At 41.9% G+C, this 25,937-nt stretch overlaps 1 protein-coding gene across 1 annotated transcript in view; it reads left to right on the plus strand.

The window, feature by feature from the left end:
* The window catches only part of stk32c (serine/threonine kinase 32C), a gene marked incomplete at its 5' end in the record, with an annotated part of 98,711 nt that overhangs the window by 34,497 nt on the left and 38,277 nt on the right, over positions 1 to 25,937 (plus strand). The window contains one exon of the mRNA XM_080507807.1: positions 24,284 to 24,435. Within this exon, the coding sequence (XP_080363933.1) occupies positions 24,284 to 24,435 (152 nt within the window). The remainder of the gene's footprint in view (positions 1 to 24,283; positions 24,436 to 25,937) is intronic.

Raw genomic sequence — 25,937 nt, forward strand, 5'->3', positions numbered from 1 at the left:
TGTACTTCCTCGTTGGTGTTTGTTTGGTGGAAAAGCAGCCCAGATGAGCAGCTCCTGTAACTGCTTGATCTTGTTTCAGCAGTTTGGTTCACTTTCAAACGTGCTGTGTGAACATGACCCAAACCAAAGGAAGGTGTGAACATTTTTGCTAGCCTCGGCTCAATCAGACCAAGACATTAGACTATCCTGATGTGAAAACACCCTGATTTCAACTGTTTCAGACTCTGAGCTGCTCAACTGTGTGGCTCACATTCTACTGACGATACCTACATTTCTTCATTCATGTTTCGTGATTTCATCGATGCAGATAATAATAATAATAATAATATCAATAATATTCATTGTTTTTGGATATCGTTTTATCCTTTCATCACTATGGTGTCTATAAAGCCTCCATGAGCGTGTTGTAAAGAACAAAAGTCTAAAGTGTAAATTTATCGGGATTAGTATTGTTATGAAATATGCGTATGTTGCAGCTCGCGTAGGAGAAAGTGAGTTCATTGGCATGCAGTAGTGTCAATGCTGTATGTGTGCGTGTGTGTTGCAGGGCTTGCTGTTGTTCAGCGGGGAGCCATGAGGTGGGCTGGAGCTGGGGGTGAGGGTGGCGGGGGGGGGGGTGTAAGCTTGAGCTGAGGAAAACCACCTCCGAAAGTCATATGCAAATACGACTTGGACTTCGCACTTCATCTCAGTGTTCTTCGTCCTCCCTGGGGTCTGCAATGTGAGGATCCTCCAGCACCATCTCCTCGGTCTCCCGGCTTCAACACAGGAGCTTCTATTTGTCGTTTCTTCCTTCCGCTTTTATGCTTGTGGAGCAAAAAATTTTTTTTAACAATCTCACGTTTTGTAGACTGCTCACAGTACAAACTGTTTTCTGATATTTTGAAAGCTGAGCAACGTGCAAAACCATTTATCACGCTGCGCGAGTTAAGCTGCACCGGATTGACACTCGACAGTTGCATTAGAGACTTGGTGAAACCTTAAGTCGTTCGTTTGAACGACATTTCCAGACATGTCCCCTGGCAGCCAATTAAGAGAATTGGCAGCCAAGGCCTCTGCGTCAAAAACTCTACTAATGTAACTGCAGCTGCACCTGCTGCTTCCTAATGTAGACTGATGCTCCAGCGGCTGCCACAATGACTCTGCAGGCTGGACCTGTGGAAACTGTACACCAGAAGGCTAATTTCTGCCTCCGTCTATCGGGAGTCCAGCTCTTGTGTATCCTAACAAAGAAACACGCGGTGTAAAGTGGGCACTTTGTTTAAAATGCGGTTATCAAGTTCCCCAAAAAGGTTCTAATGTGTTGTGAAATATCTTTTGTTTCGATGCTAATTTGCAGGCTAATCCAAGCACACTCACAGTTTAACCGTCCAACATCCATCGATTTAGAGGCAACGTTGCCTTGGTGTACTCAGAAATTCTTTAAAACTGTGAGCTGGATTAGACTTACTTTCCTTTTCTATTTTTTCCTTCCTTCTTCTTGTTCTCCTTTACAGTTATATAGATTAGAGTAGTTATCCAGCCTTGAGAAAACAATGCAAAATTCTCCTTCTTCTTCTTCTCCCCTGTGTAGTTTAAATCCATTGCTGCACAGGTTCGAAATGAATCACTTCTAAACTCATTAACTCAGAGCTTACATTTCATCCTTAGATATGTATCATCAGTCACTGGGTGTGTGTTAATGATTTAATGAAATCTATCAAAAGAATAGTCGGTTATCTTGGTAGTTCAAGAGCATTTACATGAGTTCAAAAGGAAATTATAAAATGCAGTGAATGCCATTGACAAATTTGCACACTACTTATTTTCATGACTCATTCTTCTTATCTCATTTGTCGGTTTTACTCTATGTTGAGATGTAGTATGATCTATGAGCACTTCAGAATGCAAATGGCCCATAGTCCTGAGCGAGATGAGTGAAAACAATTTCAACACAATTTTTCAATTATTAAAAAAAAACAAAACAACATATTTTTCACCCACAGAGGCTGCCGTAGGGGTCGGGTGCAGTGTGGATTGGGTGGCAGTCGACGGCAGGGGCCTCGACGACCCGATCCCCGGACACAGACTCTGGCTTTTGGGACATGGGGGGGGGTAACTTTCTTTATATTTCATTTACAGGATGATTCATTTCCACCCCCCATTGATACTTTTGATCGGTACATGTACCTTTCTCCCTGCCACTTGCTGACATAATAGGCCTACTTTTTGCCTCAGCCTTTCGTCGCTCTGCTCACAGTTTGATTCAAGAGTGTTTCAGGGGCGTACCAGTGAGGAATCAGTACAGCATTATTAAAGATAAAATATGGCATTAATATTGTGTGAATTCCCACCTCAAACACTGTCTGTCTTCACCTCTGCCTCTGATGTTTTGGAGCATCTGTCCTCCAGCAGATGGGGATGGGAGTGAATGGAGCTGGTGTGATTATTTCCACAGCGGTGGAGGATATAGCTCATTTGTAACATGGCTGCTACAGTGCTTGGAAGGCCACACACAACCTCAGAGTGAGGATAATTGCCTTCTTCCTCGTTTCTTTCCTCTCTTACCTTCCCCTCACCAGCCCATTCTCTTTGTCACTCCGTCTTCTGCAGAGGAAACCGCTGTTTCCACCACAGGGCTCATTAAAGCTTGATCCTGGAGGGAGATGGGGGGGTTACATGACAGCCATTGGCACCGGCAGCACTTTAGTGACAGCTCCCCTACCGCCAGCAGTCACACGGACAGGTAAAACCTCCAAATAAAGAGAGCGGAGGTGGTGAAGAGGGGGACGGGAGGGGTTAAAGGTAGCCGGCGTGCTCAGCTGGTGGTCTCGACATCTTCATTCCCTTACACGCTCCCCCGGGGATAAACTCTCATTAGGACAGGTGAGCGAAGATGAGAGAGAACCCGAGACAGGCACTGGAAATAAAGAGGGTGTGGAGTAGAAATGAGTTGGAAAAGGACACTTGGAGAGTGAGAGCTCATCACATCGAGAGAAAGATTGCGTGGAAGGTCAGGAGAAGATGAAGCCATTGCTGGCTGTTTTCTCTGCAGGTCATCCGGGCAGAACTCACAGTGCTCATCGCACTCAAAAGAAAAGCTTGGAGTCACTTATTAGTGCTTTCTTTGTCTTTCACCGTGGAGCTGCAGGTGGGGAGCTGGTTTTGCCGAGCGCCGCGCTGCAGCCTGAGCCTCGCTGCAGCACAGCCCACGGCAACCTATTAGCCTAGAAATGTGTGCCCTTCCATTACTCCGCACCTCTATAGGTTTCAAGGAACAAAGCGCCACTGCAGAGATGCTAAAAAGCAGCACAAGCCACGTGGTTAAAATAGCTTCAGGATCCTGAAAACCATTACCCGAAAAGCATGTTTTCGCTCTCATCATGTACTTGTTTTAATGTTTTACCTCACATTTCTTTAACGGATAAAATCTCGGGGAACATTTTGAATTCTGCTGTGAAACCTTGGTCATGCAGAGAAGGTAATACGTAACATTCTTGAGCTGGAAAGCGGTCAGATATGTTTTGTGGGTTTTCACAAACATACACGTTAATGAGCTATGCATCCTGGGCATTGTAATGTTCCCATTAATAACAGGGCTAAATTCTTGCTTGTATTCATTACCATTCCAACCGTTCGTCCCCTGAGAGTACCACAAATATCAGCATTCACATGTACGCCATCATTATTCAGCTTTGCCGCCTGCGTGTGCCAGAAACGGGAGGGAAAGTTTTGCTCCACCTCCACATTGTTTGATTTCTGTACAGCTCCATGGAGAATGAATTGCAGAGACTGTGACAGTAGCTGGCATTTTTGTTCGGATAAGGTTACTTTTTCTGATTAAAATCAGATGCGTCTTTGTGATAAATTGACTCTCATTTGGCTTTAAAAGTTCAGATAAGAATTCAATCAACCCACAAGTCGGTGTCCTTTAATCATCAGTAATGTTGCCCGAGGCTGGACTTCAGGATAGATGAAAGACTTTGAGATATATTTATATCTTTATAGCCTTTGAAGATACTATAAATTGACATTATTTTAGGTGCGCGGTCCTGCGATCGGCAGGGACTGAAAGGCATTTTGACAATAGCACAGCGTGTTGGTGGGAAGCAGGGTGTGTGTTGCATATCTGAGGAGTTAATAGTAGAGTTACACAACAGTGTTTTGCAGTAGTCAAATTGGTAGAACTTGTTGTTTTTCAATTGCAATGTTTCCGGTACGATCCTCCATCTTGAAAGTGTCTTTGAGCGAGACGTTGTATGGTAGCCGTCACCAATGGTGTATCTTTAAATGGGTGATTGCCACTAATAATCTTCAAGAAGTTAAAAGTGCTAAAGTGCAATTTGTTGAGCTGAATTATTGATTTGCTGCACCATCTTTTCACAGGTTAAGTGCATGTCCCTTGATACCGTCCATGCAACTTTCCTATGACAAGAAACCGATATCGGCTCCAAAATTCTACAGGTAAATGATCAATTTCATGGTCATTGACAAGAGACATTGATGAAATGGTCATCAGCAACTCCCCAAAAATATTGATACATCGCCATTTTGATTTAATTTGGATTGTATTCAAGAATGGACTGATTAGATCACCGATGTCAAATTTATTTAAGTTCAAGGTCCACAAACAGACCAGTCTTATCCCAACAGGACTGGAGCACAAAGAATAAATCATGTTGACCTATAAATAATGAGATCAATTTGGTTAGATTATATTTAAAGATGTACGAGTAGTTCTTTTTCCCCCAAAATCAGTTTTTCTCCAGACTGTTGGCCGTGTTCAGTTGTGGGTCTCACTGAACACATAAGGAAGAACAATTACTTTTCATGAAAACATTATAGTCAGTAGGTTCTTGGGCATCTGCTGTACGTTGATTAATAAGCAGACTCATGAAATCACAATTTAACGGACAACAATTTCCAGGTGAAATTGCGAAAATTTGTTGTGTTTTGAGGCTTGTTTCCATGACGGTGCTCGGAGCCACTGAAAATGGTCCCCAAAGGCAAATTTGTAATAACATCCCATCGTCTTTGTTTGTCCGTGTACTGGCCAATGATAATGTTTATAGTGTATTGTTCTCTGCAAGCATGCCTCTGTGGTTTCATTATAAAATCAATTGATGGCACCCCCCCGTGGCCCGACATGCCAATTACATCATTTTCAGCATTTCTGTCATTGTAAATGCTAAACCTTTCTGCAATGGAAATGCAAAAACGATGCATTTTGACTTGAAGTGTTGTGTAAATGTAGCATAGAGGCATATTGCAACTTTGAAGCAAAAGCTCAGCACAGGGTACACAATACAACAATCATGTCAGCCTGCATCATGTCATCCGCAAGTACTTGATATAAACACACACAAAACAGTGTTTCAAACACCTGTAAGAACCTGAGGCAGAAAGTCCTTGTGACCTCCTCTTTGTAAACTGCATTTGTACAGAATGGCAGCAGGACTCAAACAAACTATTCGATCAACTGTGTGAAAGCTAAAGTGCTGGCCCATCAGCGCCGTTTCTAGTCCCTCAAGGCCGGTAACGGTGGATTGAGTGACGTTCCCTTTAACAGCGAGCTCTATAAACCAAGGCCTCGAGCTGTGTGCCGCCTGACACGTGCGTTGACAGACGGTGTCACATTGTTGTAGCGAACGAGACGAGGCTCAGGGTAACAAGCGAGGCGTCGATCCGCGCAGCGGCCGGTGCACCTCCTCGCCGACAGACGGGCTTCAATTTGGATAGAGGTGAATCCACATTTGAAGCGTTGAGATCTCATTCAACATCTCTTTCTGTCACGACGCAAGAGCAAATTGCATCGTGTTGCTGAATATGGATGACGTGTTGGATTCTTAACGGAACTCTGTGCGACACCTCAAGTGCCTTCAGTGATCCTAAAGAGAATATACTCCAGATGAGCCTCCGAGGCCGTCGCATGCGTCTCCAGCTTCCTTTGCATTCTTTGATGCATGTAATCCTCATTATGCCGTGCGTATATTTTCCCCCACCTTCACACACGAGTGGCTTCAAAGTCGTTCTGTGTATTAAGTATAAATTGTAGGTAAGTACAGACTCCAGGCAGGCTTGTTTGTACATTTGCGCTTTGAGAGCAATTTTCTGCCATTTGGTGGCTTTTCCCAGGAGGTGTTTTGGGATGTTTCTTTTTTTTCTATTTCATGCGAGTTAAATCATGTTTATTTAAAGTTTTGCTTCAGTTCTACGCATGCAGCACAGGAGGCTTTTGTTTTACCTCTTTACTGTTTTGTTTCTTAGTCCCTCACCATTTCTGATGCCAGATTGGACCACATAAATGGTTTGGGGAAACAACCATGGCTGTTTGTCAGCACTTCTCTTTTTCCAATTCTACCTTTTATCAGTCTCTTCTTTTAAGCTGTAGCAACCCACTGATTTATTTAGACAATTAGTCTGTTTGGAAAACTCATTTGACGGTCTCCCAAGAATCTACACTTGTAAAAGTAAATGTGTTAATATTATTTTCTATTGTGAAAGGTGAAACGATAAACCGAGCAAGACAGAAGCCCATAAAAGTTGGAAAACTAGCTCGTAATAAAATGATAAAAAAACAATGATAAAAAAAAAAAGACGTGCATGTTGTGAGAGAAATGCCGATTTGATTAATTGACTCTTAAATTGCTTTTTAATCGGCCCCAGCAGAGTCCGCAGGTCATAAATCAAGGAGAGTGTTCCACTGTATAAGAGCCACTGTTTTAAAGGCAGGAGTAAACCCTGCTCAGAAATACGTGCTGGGTTTTTTAATCATGAAGTACTTGCAGACTACACTGGAGCTTGTTTTTTGGGGGGTTTTTTTAGAAATGGAAAGTACAACTGAATGATGAAGTGGATGTGAAGTATAACATGTACTCCTGGTCACAGTGGCCTCTCCGGGTATTTTTCTTTGTCGATATCCAAGGTTGACTGTGTGGCCTCTCATGTGTTCTCACAAAAACCAGTAAATATTTCCGCTTTCACTGACTAGGAAAGTGTATCTCCTGCATCATTTCAGCTTTCTGCTGACAAAAAGTTAACTTTGGATAAATTCAAACCAAAAATCTGTGATGCAGCTGTACTCACCGTAGTCTTTGGCGTCATTTGACCATAAACAGCTTTGATGAGATCCACCTTGGAACATTTAGAGATTTTATGTGAGAGGAAACAGAACATTGGAATCAAATCATCGCCGGCAGATGCAGATAGCATCTCAAATATTATGAAGAGAGAAGAGACATTGATTCACCATTTACACACCTTGTTTTTAAAAAGATTTTATTATGAACTAGGAACAACGGCTTAAACTGTTTTAACTTGTCCCCTCATGATGAAAAATCCCAGTAGAACTTCCAGTGAATGCAGTTTGCAGTTGAATGAATGTTTCTCTATGAAGGTGTCCTTTAGGGCCTGACTCCCTCATGCTGCTCGTCTAAACTGAAATAATGTTACTTTATGTGTTTATCTGTAGATGAGATTATGACCTGAAAGCACCAGCTTACTTCCTTTTGCACCACGAGCCCTTCTTTTGCCGAGCTCAGTTTCAGACGTCCAACCCATGACCGTGCTTATTAACGGCCCTGCCTACTGTAATAGTGCATCCTGGAGCTCAGCAAATGGATGGCCCAGCTCAGTAAACACTTTCATTTCCTGCAGGCTGACAGCAGCCGCTGTGGAGCGGGGAGACATCCAGCGGAATGAACCAAATGAAAGTGCAAATTATTCCTCCTTCTCCCTGGATGACATGTTTATCAGACCCTGAAAGTGTGTTTGCCTCCCTCGCCTCTCTCAAAGCGACTCTTTTCTGAAATGAAGAGAGAGCGGTGTGTGTGTGTAGGAGCGTGTCATGTGTTCACGTGTGTTGAGGTTACCCAGCGCCCCTACGACACTTCATCAACTGGGACTCGCTAAGGACGAGTGCTAAGGAAGTTAACCTGAGGGGACTGATGGATGTCATCGCTTAATGTACAGTATATTTCTGGTGAACCTAAGTGGACAGACATAAGGGGCACTCTTTCTCACCCCCCAGGCTGTGGTCTTGTATCCGTGCTTGTTTTCCCTGTATGTGCCTCTGTTAGAGGCTTCTGGGTGAGTTGGCACTTACCTGACCTAGAAAAACAGAAAATGTGCTGCTTCCTGACTGCGTCCACTGAATTTACCAACTAACCTTTTTTCTCCTTGCTGGAAGCCCAGCCGTCCCTGGAGCTTTAGACCTTCTGACAACAACTGATAGGACAACAAACTGTAACACAAACACTGAATTTGAATGAGGAGAAGGGATGTGGGTGGGGTTATATATAGCAGCCGTCCTCTGGAATCACTGAATAAAAGCGGTTAGTTTTTCAAGAAACATTCACATTAAGACCAAGTAGAGGAAGATCTATGTGGTCAGAAAAGAGTTGGAGGTTGAATTTAAACATATAAAAGTTTCAAAGTTACGAAAAGTGAAATAACTTATTTCTCGAGGTTGAGATTCCTGCCTGAAGGTTGGGAAGACAAGGACACAGACAGTAGTTATAGGTCAGTTTGCTCTGAAACCTTATCGGACCACGACTCCCAAAGATAACTTTCTACCTGATACTTTGTGAAGGTTGAACATTGGTAATAGAGTCTGCCCCGAGACTTTGACCTTTTAGCTGCTTAATCAGCATTTAAACCGATTTTCTCTGGGCATTGTGCGTGAGAGAAACTCTTGAGTTGTTCCTAGAACAAGTGACACCCCGTGTTTGATGCCTGTTGATATTTCAATACAGTCGATCGATTCAGAAAAGCATGTAGGTGGGAGTAACGAATTTAGAGAAGCATGTCAAATAAATCTCCAGATACATAAAATCCACAAATCTATATTCACTCATCATCTCGACTATTGAACTGCTGAACCCGAATCAAAGGTTTTGCACTGAATGACCCAAAACAGAATAGCATGGTCAAAGTTCACTTTCATTCATTAGTCAAACAGAAGATTTTGTTTGAGACAAATTCCACCAGTGTTGACAAAGAGAAGTGAAGATGTAATGAAGAAACCTGACTTCCACTGCATCATTTGGACGACAACATCCAATACTGTTCCCTGAACAAAGCACCTCTTGAAAACAGTTGTTGGGACTTCCTCAACTCCATGGTAACCAAAGCTCACCATGTATTTCTATAGAGGATATGTTTCTCAGGTCTATATTTAGTTTGTTTCTCAGCTCAATTCTTTATCCTCCAGCATTGCTCACTGCTGTGGTTTGCATCATTATCCCATTATCCAGTGTGTGAAGTCACACTCAGACTCTTGTTGTGACCTCAGGAAGATGAAAGAAGAAGTTAGTAATATATATCGTCGGAAGAACAGGAGGTAATATTCATGTTGATTGAGAACGAAGCCCCTTATGAGGCATCGTCTATATTGCTCTCTTCTAATCTCAACACTGCCCTCAAGACAACCAGTGGTACTGATCCTTGGACGCCATCTATAAACCTCCTTCAGAATCACATACAACTATATACTAAAAAAGCTTCACCCCAAAGCATTCTGCCAAGTGCAAACAAATCCCTAAACTCAGAAAATTCTCCTGGTTTCACACTTGTGCAATAGAAAGGTCATCGTCATGAGCACTCAATCAGAGAGTGTACTGACATTCTGCCAGATTTATGTAGATGAATCCTTGTTCCAACTGAAGGAAAGTGGCTCTGATGAAGGTTTAGATGAACTGGAGCTGTGGGTTATCGTCATCGTACTGAAGGAGCCAACATGGTAACGTGACGTTGATGACTAGTCAGAGTGGCTCAAACATCTCCACACTGATCAAACTGAGATGAGGTTTGAACCGGTAAAAGCACTTCATGGTGTCTTTGCTGATTTCTATAGATCCAGCAGAGCTTCATCAGATCTGAAATGTACTGGAAGCTCCTTTAGAACACACTTATTCCTGACCTGACAGAGACCATCTAATATAATTCTTAAAGGGTCGAGGTGTTGTTCATTCGAGAACAGTTTTTTCAACTTGTGCGCGTCCTCGTTTCATTAATCGTTTTAGGGTTATTGCAATATTATTTGAACATAGAGACACTGACTCCCCAGGATGATGCAACCGCTTTGAATTCCAGGATTATTTGTTTCATCTTTGCGTCGGGGGAAAATGTACCCTTTAAAAAAATATTATTTTACCATTTTTTACAAGTCAGAAGATATTGTGTGTAATTCAGCTGGTGACGTACGTGGAGTTTTAAGATCACAGGACGGATTCTGAAAAGTTGCCATTGGTCTGTTTTACCTTCGCTGAAACCTTGTACATCAAATTGCAGTACAAATACCAGAGACATCAATGATGCAAACTGTAGTCAATAGCAGCATGACTCAAGTTGCATGGTGGGAAGTGTTGGAGCCAATGCTTCAGAAACTGAAGTTTTGAGTGTGTGCATGTGGTGTCTGGTGGTTTGTACAGTAACTTTACAGCAAGAATGTTCCAGTTTGTAACCTTGAGGCAGAATGGAGGAGTTTTGTTTTGTTTTTTTAATGTTTTTTCTTCCACAATCCAAAGATATGCTGATTACCTGAATTGACAACTGGCGATTTAATGAAGTCCTAGTATCACCTTTTGTTCACTGGCATAAGTGACCGATCTTATAGATGGAGATTCTATGTGCACCTTCTTATAATTTTTCTATAACTAAATATTTTAAGTCTTGTGTGAGTGATTCGCCAAGCTATGTGGACGATAGACCGATGACGTTGATTTGCCTCTTGCCTCACCCAACTTTATGGACGTGCATGACTATAAATGTTCTTTTTTTGGAAACACATCTCTACATTTCTGTGTTGGATAGTTTCTAGCAATAAGTCTTTTTATTGATTGTATTTGCACCCTGAGTATCTCTCAGTTTACTGTACATAGGTTCACACACACACACACACACACACACACACACACACACACACACACACACACACACACACACACACACACACACACACACACACACAGTTATATTATAATGGCAGAGAGCCAGAAAGCAAAAACTAAATCTGCTAAGTGATATTCAGCCATCATTCTGCGTATACAAATACTATTATTTACTTTGTTGCTCGCCTTCCATTCGTTCTGACTACATTTCTCTATATTCTCTCAACACTAATGAGGACACTGTCCTTTGAATTTTCAACTGAGTTTAGTGCAGATTCTTCGCACATTGTTAATTTTTACTTCTCACTGAGGGAGACGACAAAAATAGCATTTTGCTGTGTCATCTATACCATCAGCTTTAAAAAGCGCTGAACAAAATTACTTCTCTACACTTTGTTTTGAAGTCCATGAGTCTGTTATATTTACACAATGTATGTATAGAATGGAGAAAATAATCACCAGTGCTAAGATGATACGGGAAATCTCCGATTACTCACCATGGTGAACCTTGGAGCTGCCGGTCCGGGTGTCACTCTTGTCAGGTAAGAAGAGGAAGCTGAAGCTTTACTTCTCACAAGCTCATCAAAACAGAACAATAGAAGACTGGAAAAACATTGTTTTATCTGACGGGTCTCTATGTCTGCTATCACATTCAGGACCTGATGACACCCCAACGTACCAAGTACAAATGCATCGTTTTTGTTTCAGAAAGGTTTTGCGTCCACACCGTCAGTTTCCATGGAAATGGCAGAAATGCTGAAGTTGATGGTGCTGTTGGTTGTTTTTGTCATGAAATGTAAACTGACAACCAAAACTCAATGAAAGTCTTTTTCCACTTGAAAACCTCAGACTGTAGGGTGAGAATCTGGATGAAACCACAGATCTATGTGGTTGAGATTTTCTTAAAAAACACTGCAGACTAATTAAGTCTTTTGACGGATACTTCCAGCACATGAACACACCGTGTGAGAAAGCTCAATCGTCCCTGACATCTCTTGTATAGCATGGTGAAGAGTTCACTGGACTCAAAAAGCTTCCATAGTCTCTGGATACCAGTCCGGGAGGACACCTGTGGTGTGTTGTAAGAGAAAAGATTCACATCATGGATGATCAACTGAATAATCTACACTAAATGTGCAATGCTGGCATGTCAATATGGACTCTCTGTGGAGAGTTGTTGCTCCATTTCTTTTCTTCCATACTCAGAGTGCTGGATGGAGAAGCGTGATCGGTCACTCGGCTCCAAAGTCCTGTGGCGGCATGTTTCACGCCACTGCGTCCTGCTCCGGGAATTAAGATATTAGCTTTGCATGCAGCTGCTCAGCCATGTGAGCTCACGTCATGAAGCTTGACGTGAAGCTCCCAGCTCAAACTTTAAGTGTTTACATAAACGCAAGAGTAGGTTTCGAACGGCATTTATTGAGTCAGTTGAGCATTGGGAGCTTTTACCTCAGCGCTGGGTGACCTCGCTCGGGCGCTTTGTGTTGCTCTGGCTTCAAAACGCTTTCACTTGTGAACATGTAGGAGGAAAGAAATGATTTTGTGCATCTTGTTGCTGACCTATGGTGGATTTCAATGAGCTCTTCACACTAATGTTTGTGTCGGCAGCCTGCACAGGGAGCAGTTTGACCTCATTCTGATGGAATGAAACACCTGATTTCCATGATTAACAGCTGAAGACCGACAGTTAAGTTGATATAGGGTGTCTCATAGTGACAACCCACAACCGTTACATAGTCTATTGTAATATAATATAATCTTACATAGTCTCGCTGTGTTATTACGTGCCATTAATCAATTGTTAATGCCTTTGAAAACAATCTCCTTCACTCCGGCGGGTGCTGGTGCCAAGGTTTACTAGCACTGCCATTAGATTCAATTGCTACTCTACCTCAGGTGTCCTTCAGAGGGACTCGGCGCTCTGACCCGCTGGTTTCTCACACAAAGCACTGCCTTACTGGTTTCATGAATGTCTGAGGCATATGCTATTAAGGGCCTGACGAAGAGAGTGTTAGTCAGTAGGGCGTGATCTCTCCTCAGTGACGGCTGAAGCACAATGTTAAAGGGTAGTAATGAACTCTCCGTTGCCTATTTTGAGCGTAGTTCCAGGCTCTCGCCTACAGGCCTGTCAGCCTTACCCTGCTCCACTATTTTCTCCCCACAGGTGAATTTAGAACTGTGGATTCAGGTAAAAGGTTCCAACCTCAAAGCGCTGTTCATCTTGAAGTTGCCTCGCATGGAGCTTATTATTGTGTTCTGACCCCTGGGCACCCCGAGTCCGGGTGAAGTTTTAATGAAACTGAAACAGGAAGCGCCCCCTTGGGTTTAATTAAACCGAGCAAAAAGAATTACCTGCATGAAAATACAGACGCTGGACACGTGCTGGTGACATTCAGAAACATTTTCATCTCTCCCCACCTAAATCGAATGCTTTCTGGTTGCGATGCATTTTTTTCTTTTCTTTTATTTCTTTTCAATCTTCTAATTGCGAATTCTCCAGTGCCCCGTGAAATCATTATCCAGTGACCCTCTGAATTAACATCCTTCACTCATGCAGCGATGACTGGGTAGAAAAGGTAGGAGTTAGAGCCGCCTGCATCATCTCAGTGGAATATCTAATTATTCTCTGCAGTGGAGGGGTCGCACAAGCACACGGGTCACGCCGAGTTTCAGGGGATTGTTTTTGTCTTGTTGCTTCATGGTTTCACGAAGGAGTCGGGGCTGTACACTGTTTTCATGTTCCCCCTTGATAGTTCATCACAAAGCAGATGCAGAAAGAGACAGACAAGCACCAATGGAGTGTCAACAATTAACCTCCAAGAACACATTTTTTTATTTACTGTTTTGGGGGAGAAAACATACTCAGGAACCACATTTATCTTAAAATACCGCCCTCGAAACAGCGAGCGCGAACCGCCATCATGTCGGTCAACGACAAGCGAAAATATTCGTCTGCAACCATCCAAAATGTTTACACATTCAGAAATGTGAATTTGTGGGACAAAAGATAAATGTTTGGGATTTATTTTGCAAAGAAGCGAATGGAAAAGAGCTGAAACTCCAGAATGAGTGGATCCAAACATATTAAAGCATGTCCACCATTGTTTTTGTGTAAATATATCAATTACAATCCATATATTAAAATGACTGCTCCTTTACTATGTGCTTCAGTTGGTAAGTCTGTAAGTCTGTGTGTGAATCATCTCTTTATGGATTTTCGAGCGTCCTCTGGTGACTTGATCCACGAATGCAACTTGGAGTCTGGCGCCAATTAAGTGGCATTTAAGCCATAATGTACATTTATGGCAAGCATATAGATAATTGGGTTTACTAGAGGGAATGTAAAGGTTGAAAAATGTTCCTTTATGTTGTATTCTTGAAAGTACCCATACAAAATCTAAAATTCACATGTAATGTGCAGTTTACGGTCATTGGTTTTCCTCATCGGGAAACTAACTTCAAGGGGGGGGGGGCACAATTTATGTTGCATACAGACCGAGATAAGTATTTTTAAAATAATGTTTCAATGAAATATGTTTTGGTAGATGATTTCTTAGTTATTTCAAACTCAATTACAAAAAAGAGAGGTTTTTGTGTGTCTCTCCCACAGCCCACTTTTCGTCCATTCGGGGCCCAACAGTGCGCCGCAGCCCACACTTTGGAAATCACTTCACTACACAAGCCCATAATGAAGAAGAAATTAAATGAACTCTTGAGTGAACAGAACAAATTTGCTTTCATTGTCTCGCATGTCTGTGTGAAATCTGACCAGTTTTCATCGCCTGCGCCTGATGATCCGATGAGTACAAATCATTGAATTATTAATCAGTCGCTGTTGAGTTATTGCTAGTTTTACCGTCCCGATCATTGTCACCATGTAATTGCTGCCTGTATTGTCTCTTCAGGGAGACTTAAAAAAAAGTTTTGAGATGATTTCAGGGAGCAACTGAAGACTGCTTTAGAGTAACGTGTGTGTCAATGTGTTGTTCAATGGTGGATTGTGTCTGTATGGCTGCCCGGCTCCTGGTCGAACTATAGAGGTGGTTCCCTCCAGGAAACAACAAACTCATAAGCTCCTCTCCTTTTTTAACACAGATAAAAGATTTTATTAGATTCATTTTTCATATTAACAATGACTGTGCCACAATCATTTGAGTGCCAATCTGTATCCTAAATGAATGAATATGTCCATTAATCCACTAGTCTGGACTCAGGCTCGTCCCTTTAAAGTATTGGTCTTGTCTTGGTCTAGAATCTCCTTGTCTTGGTCTTGAATCGGCCTTGGCTCCTTAAAGTCTCGCTCTTGCCTATGTCTTGACTCGGTCCCTTAAAGTCTTGGTCTTATCTTGGTTTAGGAATTTCCTCGTCTTGGTATTGATTCAGTCTCTGCCCCTTAACGTCTTGGTATTGATTTGGTCTTGGGATCTCTTTGTCTTGGTCTTGTGATGCTCTCGTCCTGTTAGGTCATCTTGACTAAACACACATTTACCCAACTGTTATAATCTATAATTTTTGTTGATTATACTTTCATGATGTCATAAACAGCCAATGATATTGGCAGGTTACTTTGTCTACAATGGGCAATATTAATTCAACATTGGCCGTTCACGCATAAATAGTTTCCACAGCGAGTTTTCATCAATGAGGTGAGGTGGTCTTTAAGACGCCACTATGTCGACAGGTGCTCTCATCTGTAGCTTCAGGTGCCTTCGTCTTTGCCTTTAAACACATCTGTACTGCTCACACTGCCTCCCCAACTTCATGTTTAATGTGCACGTGTGTCTGACCACCAAAGAAAAGCTCTCTTCTGGAGAGATAAACAGGTGCAGCGCGCAGCTGGTGGCCAGAGATTACAGCCAAACGCCGTGACAGCATCTCGCCCCCGAGCCAAGCGCTGTCGTCCGGAGACGTGCGATCCAGAGCGGAGCGTCAACTCTGGACCCGGCTCTGTCCCCCCCCTCCGATTGTGTTTGCTCATTAACCGCAATGCCATTCAAGTTCTGTGGTGCATGAGAAAAGAGCCGGCCGTTAGCCGCAGCGCTGAATTCATTGCCACCTGGACTGGAACAGCCAGCATCACTCACACACTGTATGTAAATACAGAGGCTGGAAAACACAGCGGCACACTCAGAGCTGTGCTGAAACAAGTTTCTTTAAAGTCCCAGATCTCCGATATGAAAGAAATCTGCGGAAATGAAGGGAAATGCTGGAACATCTACAAATTAAAAGTGATGCTTTCATATAATATCCCACATGAAAAGTATCTTCAGAATATTGCGACTGCCTGGCATTCAAAGTATGGCATAATGAAAATTGTGTTTTCTAACTCATAGTGTCCAGTGCCACCTGAAGCTATTCTAACAGTTAACATGGATTTATAAAAGGATTCAAACAGTCCAGTCCATATTGAAGGAAAAAAATAATAAATGAAACAAAAAAAAAAGTCTTACTAATCAAAATCAAATAAAGAATCAAATACACCACAGTTTAATTTAAAAAATGGGCTTGAACAGTAAAAACGCATCGTAATTACCTTGAAAAATACTTGTTTTGTTGAAAATTTCCGTGATTGTTCTATTGTTACCGGAAATTTTAAAAGAAAAAGCAAATGTTTTGCCAAAGTGAGTCTCTTCAGACTTCCCGTATAAAAATAAATACATAAAATTAAAGAAATAATAATATATAGCACATTTTTCTCAAGTGTTACAAAGTGTTACTAACAGAAAAGACAATTATAAATATATTATAAAAATATTTCAGGAGCACGAGCTGCTTTTAATGGGCATTGGGTTTTTTTTTGTTTTTATTCCTACATTTTCAAAGCTCATCCTTCGGCATGGATTAAATTGTGAAGAAATGTTAATTCATTTCTATACAACTTCAAGAAAACTTTAAACTGTCAGCAGCATTTTCACTATAAGCTCTTCAGGTGGAAACTCGTCATTATTGCATTTTAATGTCAGAAAAGATTCACATTTACACGGCAGCGTTTTGGAAACGACGCCCATTTACACGGAAATGGCAGAAACACTGAAAACAATGTCGGGCCATGAGTTGCCGCTGTTACGTTATTAACATGAACATTTACTGTGATTGAAGACCATACAAAGTACTTCAAATGAATATGAGTTCAGAGTAAAGCAGAGCTGCCACCTCATACACCCATATGGTCAATAACTATAGTGGAGATTATGAGGCTTTTTCTGAGGTTGGGACTTGTTTATTAATCAGTATCTTCTTTTTTTTTTTTCTTTTCTGCTCATCCTGCTGGATGAGTCATGCTGAGTGTGATCTGGTCAGCGTGCCAGTGCATCAGCCAGCTCTTTCTCCAGATGCACAGACCGTCAGCTGGACCGGCGACTTGGCACCGTCATCAGACTCTCCTTTCAGCTCCCACCCTGCCAGTTAGAAAACAAAATGACCTTTATCTCTGACAAATATCCAAAGACGATCTGAATAGCAGGTGTTCCGAAATTAGATTTTAACAGCAAAAGCCTTGCACGCGCACACGCGCGTGTGTGTGTGTGTGTGTGTGGGGACTGGGCTGGCTCGGGCTGACCATTAGCATTTTAGAGATAATGTTACAGAATTAATTAGTGACACTTTAGCGTGCATTACAGCTCTCAGAGAAACGTTCTCCGAAGGTATCGCTTTCTGCGTGCGTCTGCAGCGTGGCCGAAATCTTCCATCTCCGCCGATTTCAATCTGGGTGAAAACGTCTCCATTCACATTCAAATAGCTCACAAAACGTTCAGCCTAACACCTCTCGCCTCAAAATTGTTACTCCCCACCCCACCCTGTGCTAAACTGCTCTAATGCATTGAATTGCTAATATAATCTATGAATAAATGAATAAATCCTTTCGTCATAATTTGACTGCGGAGACGGGCTCCCGAGGATTCCAGATAAAGTCGGGGCTAAAGGGGAAGACGGCGGACAACGTGAGATCTGATTGTCTGGGAGATGCAGTGTTTCACGTTCCCCGCGCCGGCCATGCCATCAATAACAGGGAGAATATGGAATACCTGTTTACGTTGCTGCAAAAAGTCAGAGCAGTATTGACAGGTGGAAGTGAATCAATAGAAAACGAGTTTCACCATGTGCATTTATTTCATATGGGGGAAATGGCCACTTCTTACACAGCACACTTGTCTGATATTGTACATTTTTGTGACTTTTGTTGGTTTTCCTCTTCATGATGCATTCTTATAGAGTAATGTATGTTCTGGTGAACACAATACCGGAGTATTCGATGTCAATGTGTTTTGTGCTTGGGATACATGCCGCCAAATAAAAAGGTTCACGAGCATTCAAGCAACATTTCCCAACATTTTTTTTTTTAGGCATTTTGACTTCTACTCCTGACCATCAGGTTTGACATAAAGTACTGAAGAGAAATATGATCCTACTGATGGCGCAAGAAGTTTTGATTTAAGTGTAAATAAAATATCAAACAACAATCTGACTACCTTGTACGGAAGCAAAGCCCTGAAACCCCCCCCCCCCCCCCCGACTTGGCTGCCTTCAGTTTTTACAGGTTTACTGTCTAATTGTCGGTTCAGTCTACTAATGTGTGTAGATTACACACAACAACAGATTACAAAAATTTTTGGTGTTCCCACTGATATTAGTCTGCTGTAAATACGTTTGTATATGTATGTTGTATAAATGTTGTTGTTATTCTGTTTGACTGCGTCTCAATTTGCAGGTCTTGACTTTAATGTGTCATGTAATGACTTTAATCAGCTTTGTCTCATGGCTGTGTTGGAACTTGGTTTTATCAAACTGAAAATAATGAAAATTGAATTTTTTCTTGCCAAGCGGTAGTGAAAGTTACAGCTGTAAGTGACGAATGGGGACTAAATAGCGTGAATCCTGCTTTTAATCCAAAGGATCATCCACTTCAGTGAACATTTTGAATTTGATATAAAAGTCATTATAGTCTCATGGTGATGGAGGTGAGTGCAGGAACCGTTTCTCTCAAACACTCCCGTCGGTGGCGCTTTCAGCGGAGCAGGTCACTTCTCCTGGTAAATTGTGTTTGGTGCCATTGATACAAAACAAATGCAAATCGTATTTCACCACCGGGAAATTCCACTCATCGGGATACGATGCTGGTCTTCATCTGTCGCTCATTAATTTGGAATTGACGCTCGATTCCCGTGTGAATGGAGAGCGTGGCGGCTTTAAGCTTTCTGGGTGGATTTACTCTACTTTTATACACCATCCGTCCGTCTTCTATGCAGCTCGAACTCCTTATCTGGCTATTTGATAACTGCCTGATATATGTGTTTAGTATTTCATTGAGAATCACCTAAAGTTTAAGAGTCCTCTTAAAGCTCTGGCGCCGGTCCCAGCTGACTGTGGGTGACGACAGCGTCCTCCCAACCGTTCCTCCACATCTCTGCAAAGAGAGCTGAATGCTACCCTTTCTAAAATCAAACCTCTTTTCCCAGTTTTATTTTTTTTTTTTATTTAAAAAGATGAGAACCATTTGTCTTAATAGCAGAAGAATTGTTTGGAAAAGTCTCTTTGTAGGGTGTATTTACCTTCCAGCGCTGTGCAGATGGCACAGGCTGGCCTGGCTGAGAGAATCTGGGTCTGTTCGGAGCTCAGTGCGGGCGATGGAAAAAGGGAGGGCCTGGAGCTGCACGGTAGCCTGCCCAAGGCTCATAAAAAGGGGCTGAAAGGGAGATATGAGGTTTGTTTGAAGTGATAGTGAGACTTGAAATACGATAACAGGACGTGTGGATCTAACCTGGTAAAAGGCAATATATATGTTTTTTTTTTTCTCTGTCTGAAATTCTGCCTTTTTTTTTCTTCTATTTATTTTCAATGTTTGTATTGAACATCTAGTTTGGGTTTTATCTCCTCAACGGTGTCATAGTGGGCTTTTTTTTTTATTCTGTGGCCTGAATACCAATAGACGGCAGTGAGTGATGGCGACAAGGATGTGGAGAATATCGTGCACAGCCGGGCTGCACAGTTATACACAAAAACATAATCCTGATCATTTTAAGTAGCGTTGACATAACAACCATGAGGCATACATTAACTTCATTGAACATTATTTATCCTCTTCTTGTGAAGCAAGAAGCTGCAAACATTAGCAGGGTGACATACATTTTCACCCTGTTTAAACTCGCCATTGCTAATGTTTGTTGTGGCGTAAACGACGCCTAAACTTGATCTCTACTTTGATTTAATTTCAGTTTCCAAGGCTTCATCGTTTCACCGTCCTCTCACTTCATATCTAATCTTCAGTATCAGACATGAGTTCAGCCATTCTCAATAGCTGTATGGAATAAATTGTTAAATTGTCTTGTCTGGTGAGAAATGGGGGCCGTAAAACTCACAATTATGCAGCATTATTATTACTTTTTTTCTTGTGATAATCTTGTGGAGTATGATGACAATTATATCATTCGCAATCGATCCAAACACTTGCGTAGATAATGCGACACACTTTGTGATTTCAGACAGTCACTGCTATCTCGTCCTCGCAGTAAGGCTGCATCTGATTGGCCAGATATGTCGAGATGTGGAGAATGGATGTGCAGTGAATGGAATTATAATTTTTTGGTGGAATAGGTGACTTTTTGAGTCGCCCGCTGTAAAATCCACAATGCGAAGAATATCTAAAGCTTCGTTTTGATGCTTTTTTTAACATTTCATTATCGAGTCGTCAAATGTGCCAACTCCTGTTGTCAAGTCCACCAGCAATCAGTTTGAAGACGATCAGTTAACACCATGTGCAGCTTTGAAAACCCTAAAGCTGGTGAGAAAAGGTCAGCGGTGCTGGGAGGACAGTCGGTGTGGGCGGCCTCGGCCTCCGCCAGTATCGTCTGACACTCGGCGAGGCAGAAGGAGCCGGTCTGATGAGCTTCACTTGTGACGAGCCGATGGAAGCGACAGAAGCAGGAGGAATCTGAACTTGGAGTAGATCCAGGCGGAAGAAGTAAGAGAAGCAGGCGAGTCACTGCTGGCAGACATCGCGGCTCTGTGCTGGAGGGGAAACCATGAGCACAATGAAGTCGCTGGTGTTTTACACAGTAATGGCTTTCTTCCTGTCACCACTCACGTCACGTCTATTTTAACACCTCATTTGACTTGCTGTTTCTTCAAACCCATCTTTTTTTTCCCCTTTCCTTTAAATCAAGTGTGAGGGGGGGAGAAAAGATAACTTGCTGTAAAGAAATCCGCCAGAGAATGTCTTCCATCCTTATTTGTAATATAAGCCTTCGTTTCAGAGGCTCATTTTGTTGAAAAACGTCAAAGCTTGCATCTGCACAGCTGCACAAACATCCATCTGGAGGGATGTGATGGAGAAACACTTCCTATTGGCAATTTTGTAGAAATTAAAGAGTCGACAAATGAGAAAATGACGATTGGAGAGGGTTGTTTTGTTTTTTTGCTTTTTGCTTTTTGCTGTGCACTGGAGTGCTGCGTAAACCAGCCATCTGTCTAGTTGTAATGACCAAACCTGTAAGGAGAGCTTCTGTGTGGATGCTTCAATTTAGCAAAAACCAACATGCAATTTGTAAAAAAAAAAAAATTGTACACAAAGGTCTTCCCCCAACACTGAAGGTGGAATATATAGTATTTTCTCTTGTGTATTAAAGCTGGCAGTATCAATGTTGGTTCATTAGGCTCTATTGTCGAGTGTCTCAAAATGATCAATTGTTTATATGCTATTATATTTATAATCTATATTTGTAGTGTCTCATGTGGGGTCTTTTATATCCCAGGGGGCTGTGAGAGATGGCATTGTTTTCTCTGCTGCTGCCAAAATTACTCATTTCAAAGAAAACTCAGCTGATGTGACTTGTAATTGTAGAGTTTTATTTACAGGTAAGAATCACTTTACAGCCTATGAAATGTTCAAGAGTCAGAACAGCAGCAGGAATTCTTCCATTGTGCAGGACATGGTGCTTCTTCAGTCTGGTTTATTTTTTTTTTTTTGTGTGTTGCCTTCAAATTTCAAACAAGCTGCACCAAAGTTCTTCTACAAATGGACAGAGGATGTTTTCTTCCATCTGTTTAGTTTGCGCTCTAGTGAGTTTGGAAGCTATTTTGGTATGTTATTCAGTAACTATGTAATGAGCAACCAGTCCGTCCATCCATCTTCTGCACAGCTTCTGTACAGGCGCCGGACTCCAACCGGCAACCCTCTTGCATCGAGTCAAGAATACTAACCAGGACACATCCGTGCAGCCCGCAGCATTAATGTTCACCAATGACAACTTCAGACCCACTTTACAGACTAACAAGTGTCTGTTTAGAAATGAGAGCCAGCATATGAGAGCCAATGTTCATATTTTCAGTTTTCCACTGCCGTCCTCGACGTTTGCGGCTCCAATGCCGAACTTACTTCAGCCTACGAGCCTCATGCAGCCCAACATAAACACTCTACGACAAACACACGTCATTATTTCCTTCAGGGTTCATTCATGAGATATCTTTGCTGAAAATATTCAAAAGTTGAAAAATAAGTCCAGTGTCAGGTGCGTTGGTGCAAAACACACACACACACACGCACGCACGCACGCACGACGAGGCTTTGATGTTAAGGTTCCTCTGTCAGGTCGTTTGCTTTCGCCTCTGCATCGCTGAACCATCAGTCCGTGTTTTGTTTCGTCTCCGACGCCGTCATTTCCAGTAAAAGAAATCACAGACACATAATGTTTCTCTCTTTCCACTTGGATCCTCTGATGTTTTGATGCCGTTCTCCATGACAACTGCAGGCGTTCAGCCTGCTGCAGTACAACCAACTCCAACTTCTAACAAGCAGACGGGGCCGGAGTCATAAGCACGGCTTTTAGCCCCAATGCAGCTCGACATTGAGTGATCGCGCAATTTCTGTCTTCTGGTGAGGGTTTCAGAGCAGTTATGTTTACACGCACTCTGGAAGTTGGGTTATTGGGGGGTGGGAAATTAAATTAAGGTGAAAAAAAAAAGCAGCGCACGCTTGTAAATGCAGGTGGTCTGTAATCAGATTCCACCCTGACCCCCCCACCGGAGCTCCCAACCACAGCAGGCGTTTTTTAAATGTATTACAAGGATGAGTAATGATGTTCCTGCTGGCCCGGCACTATACTTCCTGTCTAAAAAAGAAAATCAACACAAACTTCCAGCAGACAAACAAAGCAGCAAACCATGAGAAATCCAGACGAGGCTCCACGTTTCGCTTAATCCGAGAATTCTAAAGCCAGGCTTGTCGTTTACATGAAATATTGTGGTGCAGTATATGCTCCTCAGTCCTGCAGACGAAACCTCGCCATCTTCCAGAGTCTGTGATGACTTGTTAAAGCAGAGATTAAAGGCTATTTTAAAAATGCACGTGCCATGTGTGGTATTGATTGCCACGTCTATTTCCTGCTTGTGCAAAGGCCCTGAAGCGATTCCAGTTATGGGGAGATTTATAGTGAGATATGGTGGCGATGGTTTCAATGCAGTAGAATATCATTAAATGAATGAATGAATGTACCACGCTGAAAGACAGTTATAAACTAAACAGGTTGACGCTGATCAGTCATAACATTAGAAACGTTTCTTAAAACTTTTCATTTCGCATGTTACAAATGTCCATGCCCATGAATCTGATCTGTGATCAGATGGTTTCTCTGCAGAAGTACTGTGATAATATGAGGTAGATGCCAATGACAAACTCAAGACTCTATTTCTTCTGATTTCTGGTAGTTTTTGAAACACACACACACACAGAATATCCAGACTTTCCCAAAGAAAGGTTTTCAAAACCAATTGGGAATATTCTCGCTGTGACATGAGAGAGAAAAACACAAAAATATCTGACCTTTTAGAGACTGTCTTGGATTTTTGCCCGGAAATTAAGCACATATTCTTATTTCGGCTGCTTAGTCAACCTAATGACTGCAAACAGCAATGTTGCTGTGATGACTGTGTCCTCCCAGGCTCCTGACCTTTCTCAGCCACTTCCTGGCCAGAAAAGAAAAAAGAAAAAAAAAACTAAACCCACAAACTGTGTTACTCAATAAATAATGAGGTGATTTGCTCGCCACAAACTTCTGTGTTGGAGACCAAAGTTCATTAGCGCTGCAGGGTGCGTCAGCACTTTACGCGTCGGTAAAGGCGATCCGTCCCGGCGGCGGCATTAAATCAACAGCTGAGAGATGCCGAGGGCTATTTTGAAAACATGTTTCTTTATTCGCTCTCCAGCGTGGCCGCGTTTCTGAAGCCTGAAACTTGGCTCGGACGCCTGAGCAGTGATGCAACGCTCCGTCCCTCGCCTCCATGTAGCCCCGTTTATTTTCTGACAAATTCACGTCCAAATCGGATGTGCAAAGTGTCCAAATATGTATTTTTTTTTTCTTGTACTAATGTGTTTACTCTGTCCCCTCCCCTCCCTTTCTCTGTTCTGTAATTGTTTCCTGCAGGTATGCATCGTGCAAAAGAGGGACACAGAGAAGATGTACGCCATGAAGTACATGAACAAACAGCAGTGCATCGAGAGAGATGAGGTCCGAAACGTCTTTAGAGAGCTTGAGATCCTTCAGGAAATTGAACATATTTTTTTAGTAAATCTCTGGTGACTATCCGATGTTTTTACACTTTCTGTGTGGTCTGGTGTGTGTCGTCCTGCTTTATGTGTGTGTGCGTGTGTGTGTGTGTATATGCGTACGTTCATCTTTTAGGAAATCCCTGATAGACGGGTGCATGCTTCTCTGCTTGGTATAAATATCCTGCTTGTTGTTGTGCATGCGCTTCATTCATCATGTGCAATACAAAGAGATTAAAAAAAACAAAACAACAACTTTAAGGGCTGCACATTATATTGCAAACTTACAGTTATTGCTATATCAACATCCGTATCGCCAACAAACTGACAGGATTACGTTAAATTGTGTTTCCACAAACTGCATTCATGCTCTGCAAAAGAGCAAAAAGTATTTTCAACAAGAAGAAACGTGTTAATAATGTCAATTCATTGACTTAACATTGTGCAACTACCTCATTGTTAAACGTAGTCATTGATTGATTAAATAATTTTATGCCTTTTCAGAAATCAAGTTCAAGTTCAGTCGGGAGGTAAAGAGGCGCGCTGCGAAAGGTGTACGACTATTAGGCTCAGTTTTAAGAATTACAAGCTTTATCAAAGAGAAATGTTTGTAATGACTTCAATATTACAGGTTTTTTTTGTTTGTCCCTATTGTATGATATTAAGGAAATATTGTAAGAGAAGCAGTTTTAGTTGGCACACCTTGTATTCAGAGAGGATTTTAAAACAAAAAAATAGTGAGTGTTGATCCCAATTAGACTCCCTCCCTGTAGGGGAATGAATATACAAAGGTTTGAGACGATTTTGAATCAAACCTTTATGGGAGAAATTTGTAGGAGTGCATGTGTGGATTGTTGTTTGCGCTGTTAACTCGAGAAATAAGAAGTTTGAGTCCAGATTAAGTTTGTATGTCGAGTTTGCATGTTCTCCTGATATTGAAGTACTTAACTTTCCTCCCAAAGTGTTAAACCATGCATTTGTGCAAAATTAGTCAATTAATTTACTATATATATCGATGTGACTATGCGTGATGGACAGGATAAAACTATAAGAGGATAAAAAAAAGGTTTTAAACTACAGTACCATTTTTTTTTATTCAGGTCTGTATTATGAAGTGTTGCAGAGATTGGACAAATGATTATTGCCTGTTTACACAACATTTCAAGTGAAATGTCATCCCTTTTGCATTTTTGTTTCACATTCAAACTGCAACATTTTAAAAACAAGTTTGATTCCTATTTCTTTGAAGGAATGAATGAATGAATCACACTCTGGAGGCCACTGTTGTTGCTACTGTCCATCGATTCACACATATGCAGAAAGCCTATTCACCACAGCCGCAGCAGCGTTTCACAAAAGTCACGTTTTCCCTTGAGTAAAACCCGAGGGACCAATTAATGAAAACTTCTGTCCCTGATTCTTGTTATTTGACACCGTAGCAGACTTTTCTGAAAAGTAATTTGCAAAGCTATCAAAAACTGTCTCACATAAATATGCCAGAGTGACTCACTGCTGCCGTCTGTTGCACAAAA

Source organism: Blennius ocellaris (assembly GCF_963422515.1).
Source record: "Blennius ocellaris genome assembly, chromosome: 13".
Taxonomy (NCBI): domain Eukaryota; kingdom Metazoa; phylum Chordata; class Actinopteri; order Blenniiformes; family Blenniidae; genus Blennius; species Blennius ocellaris.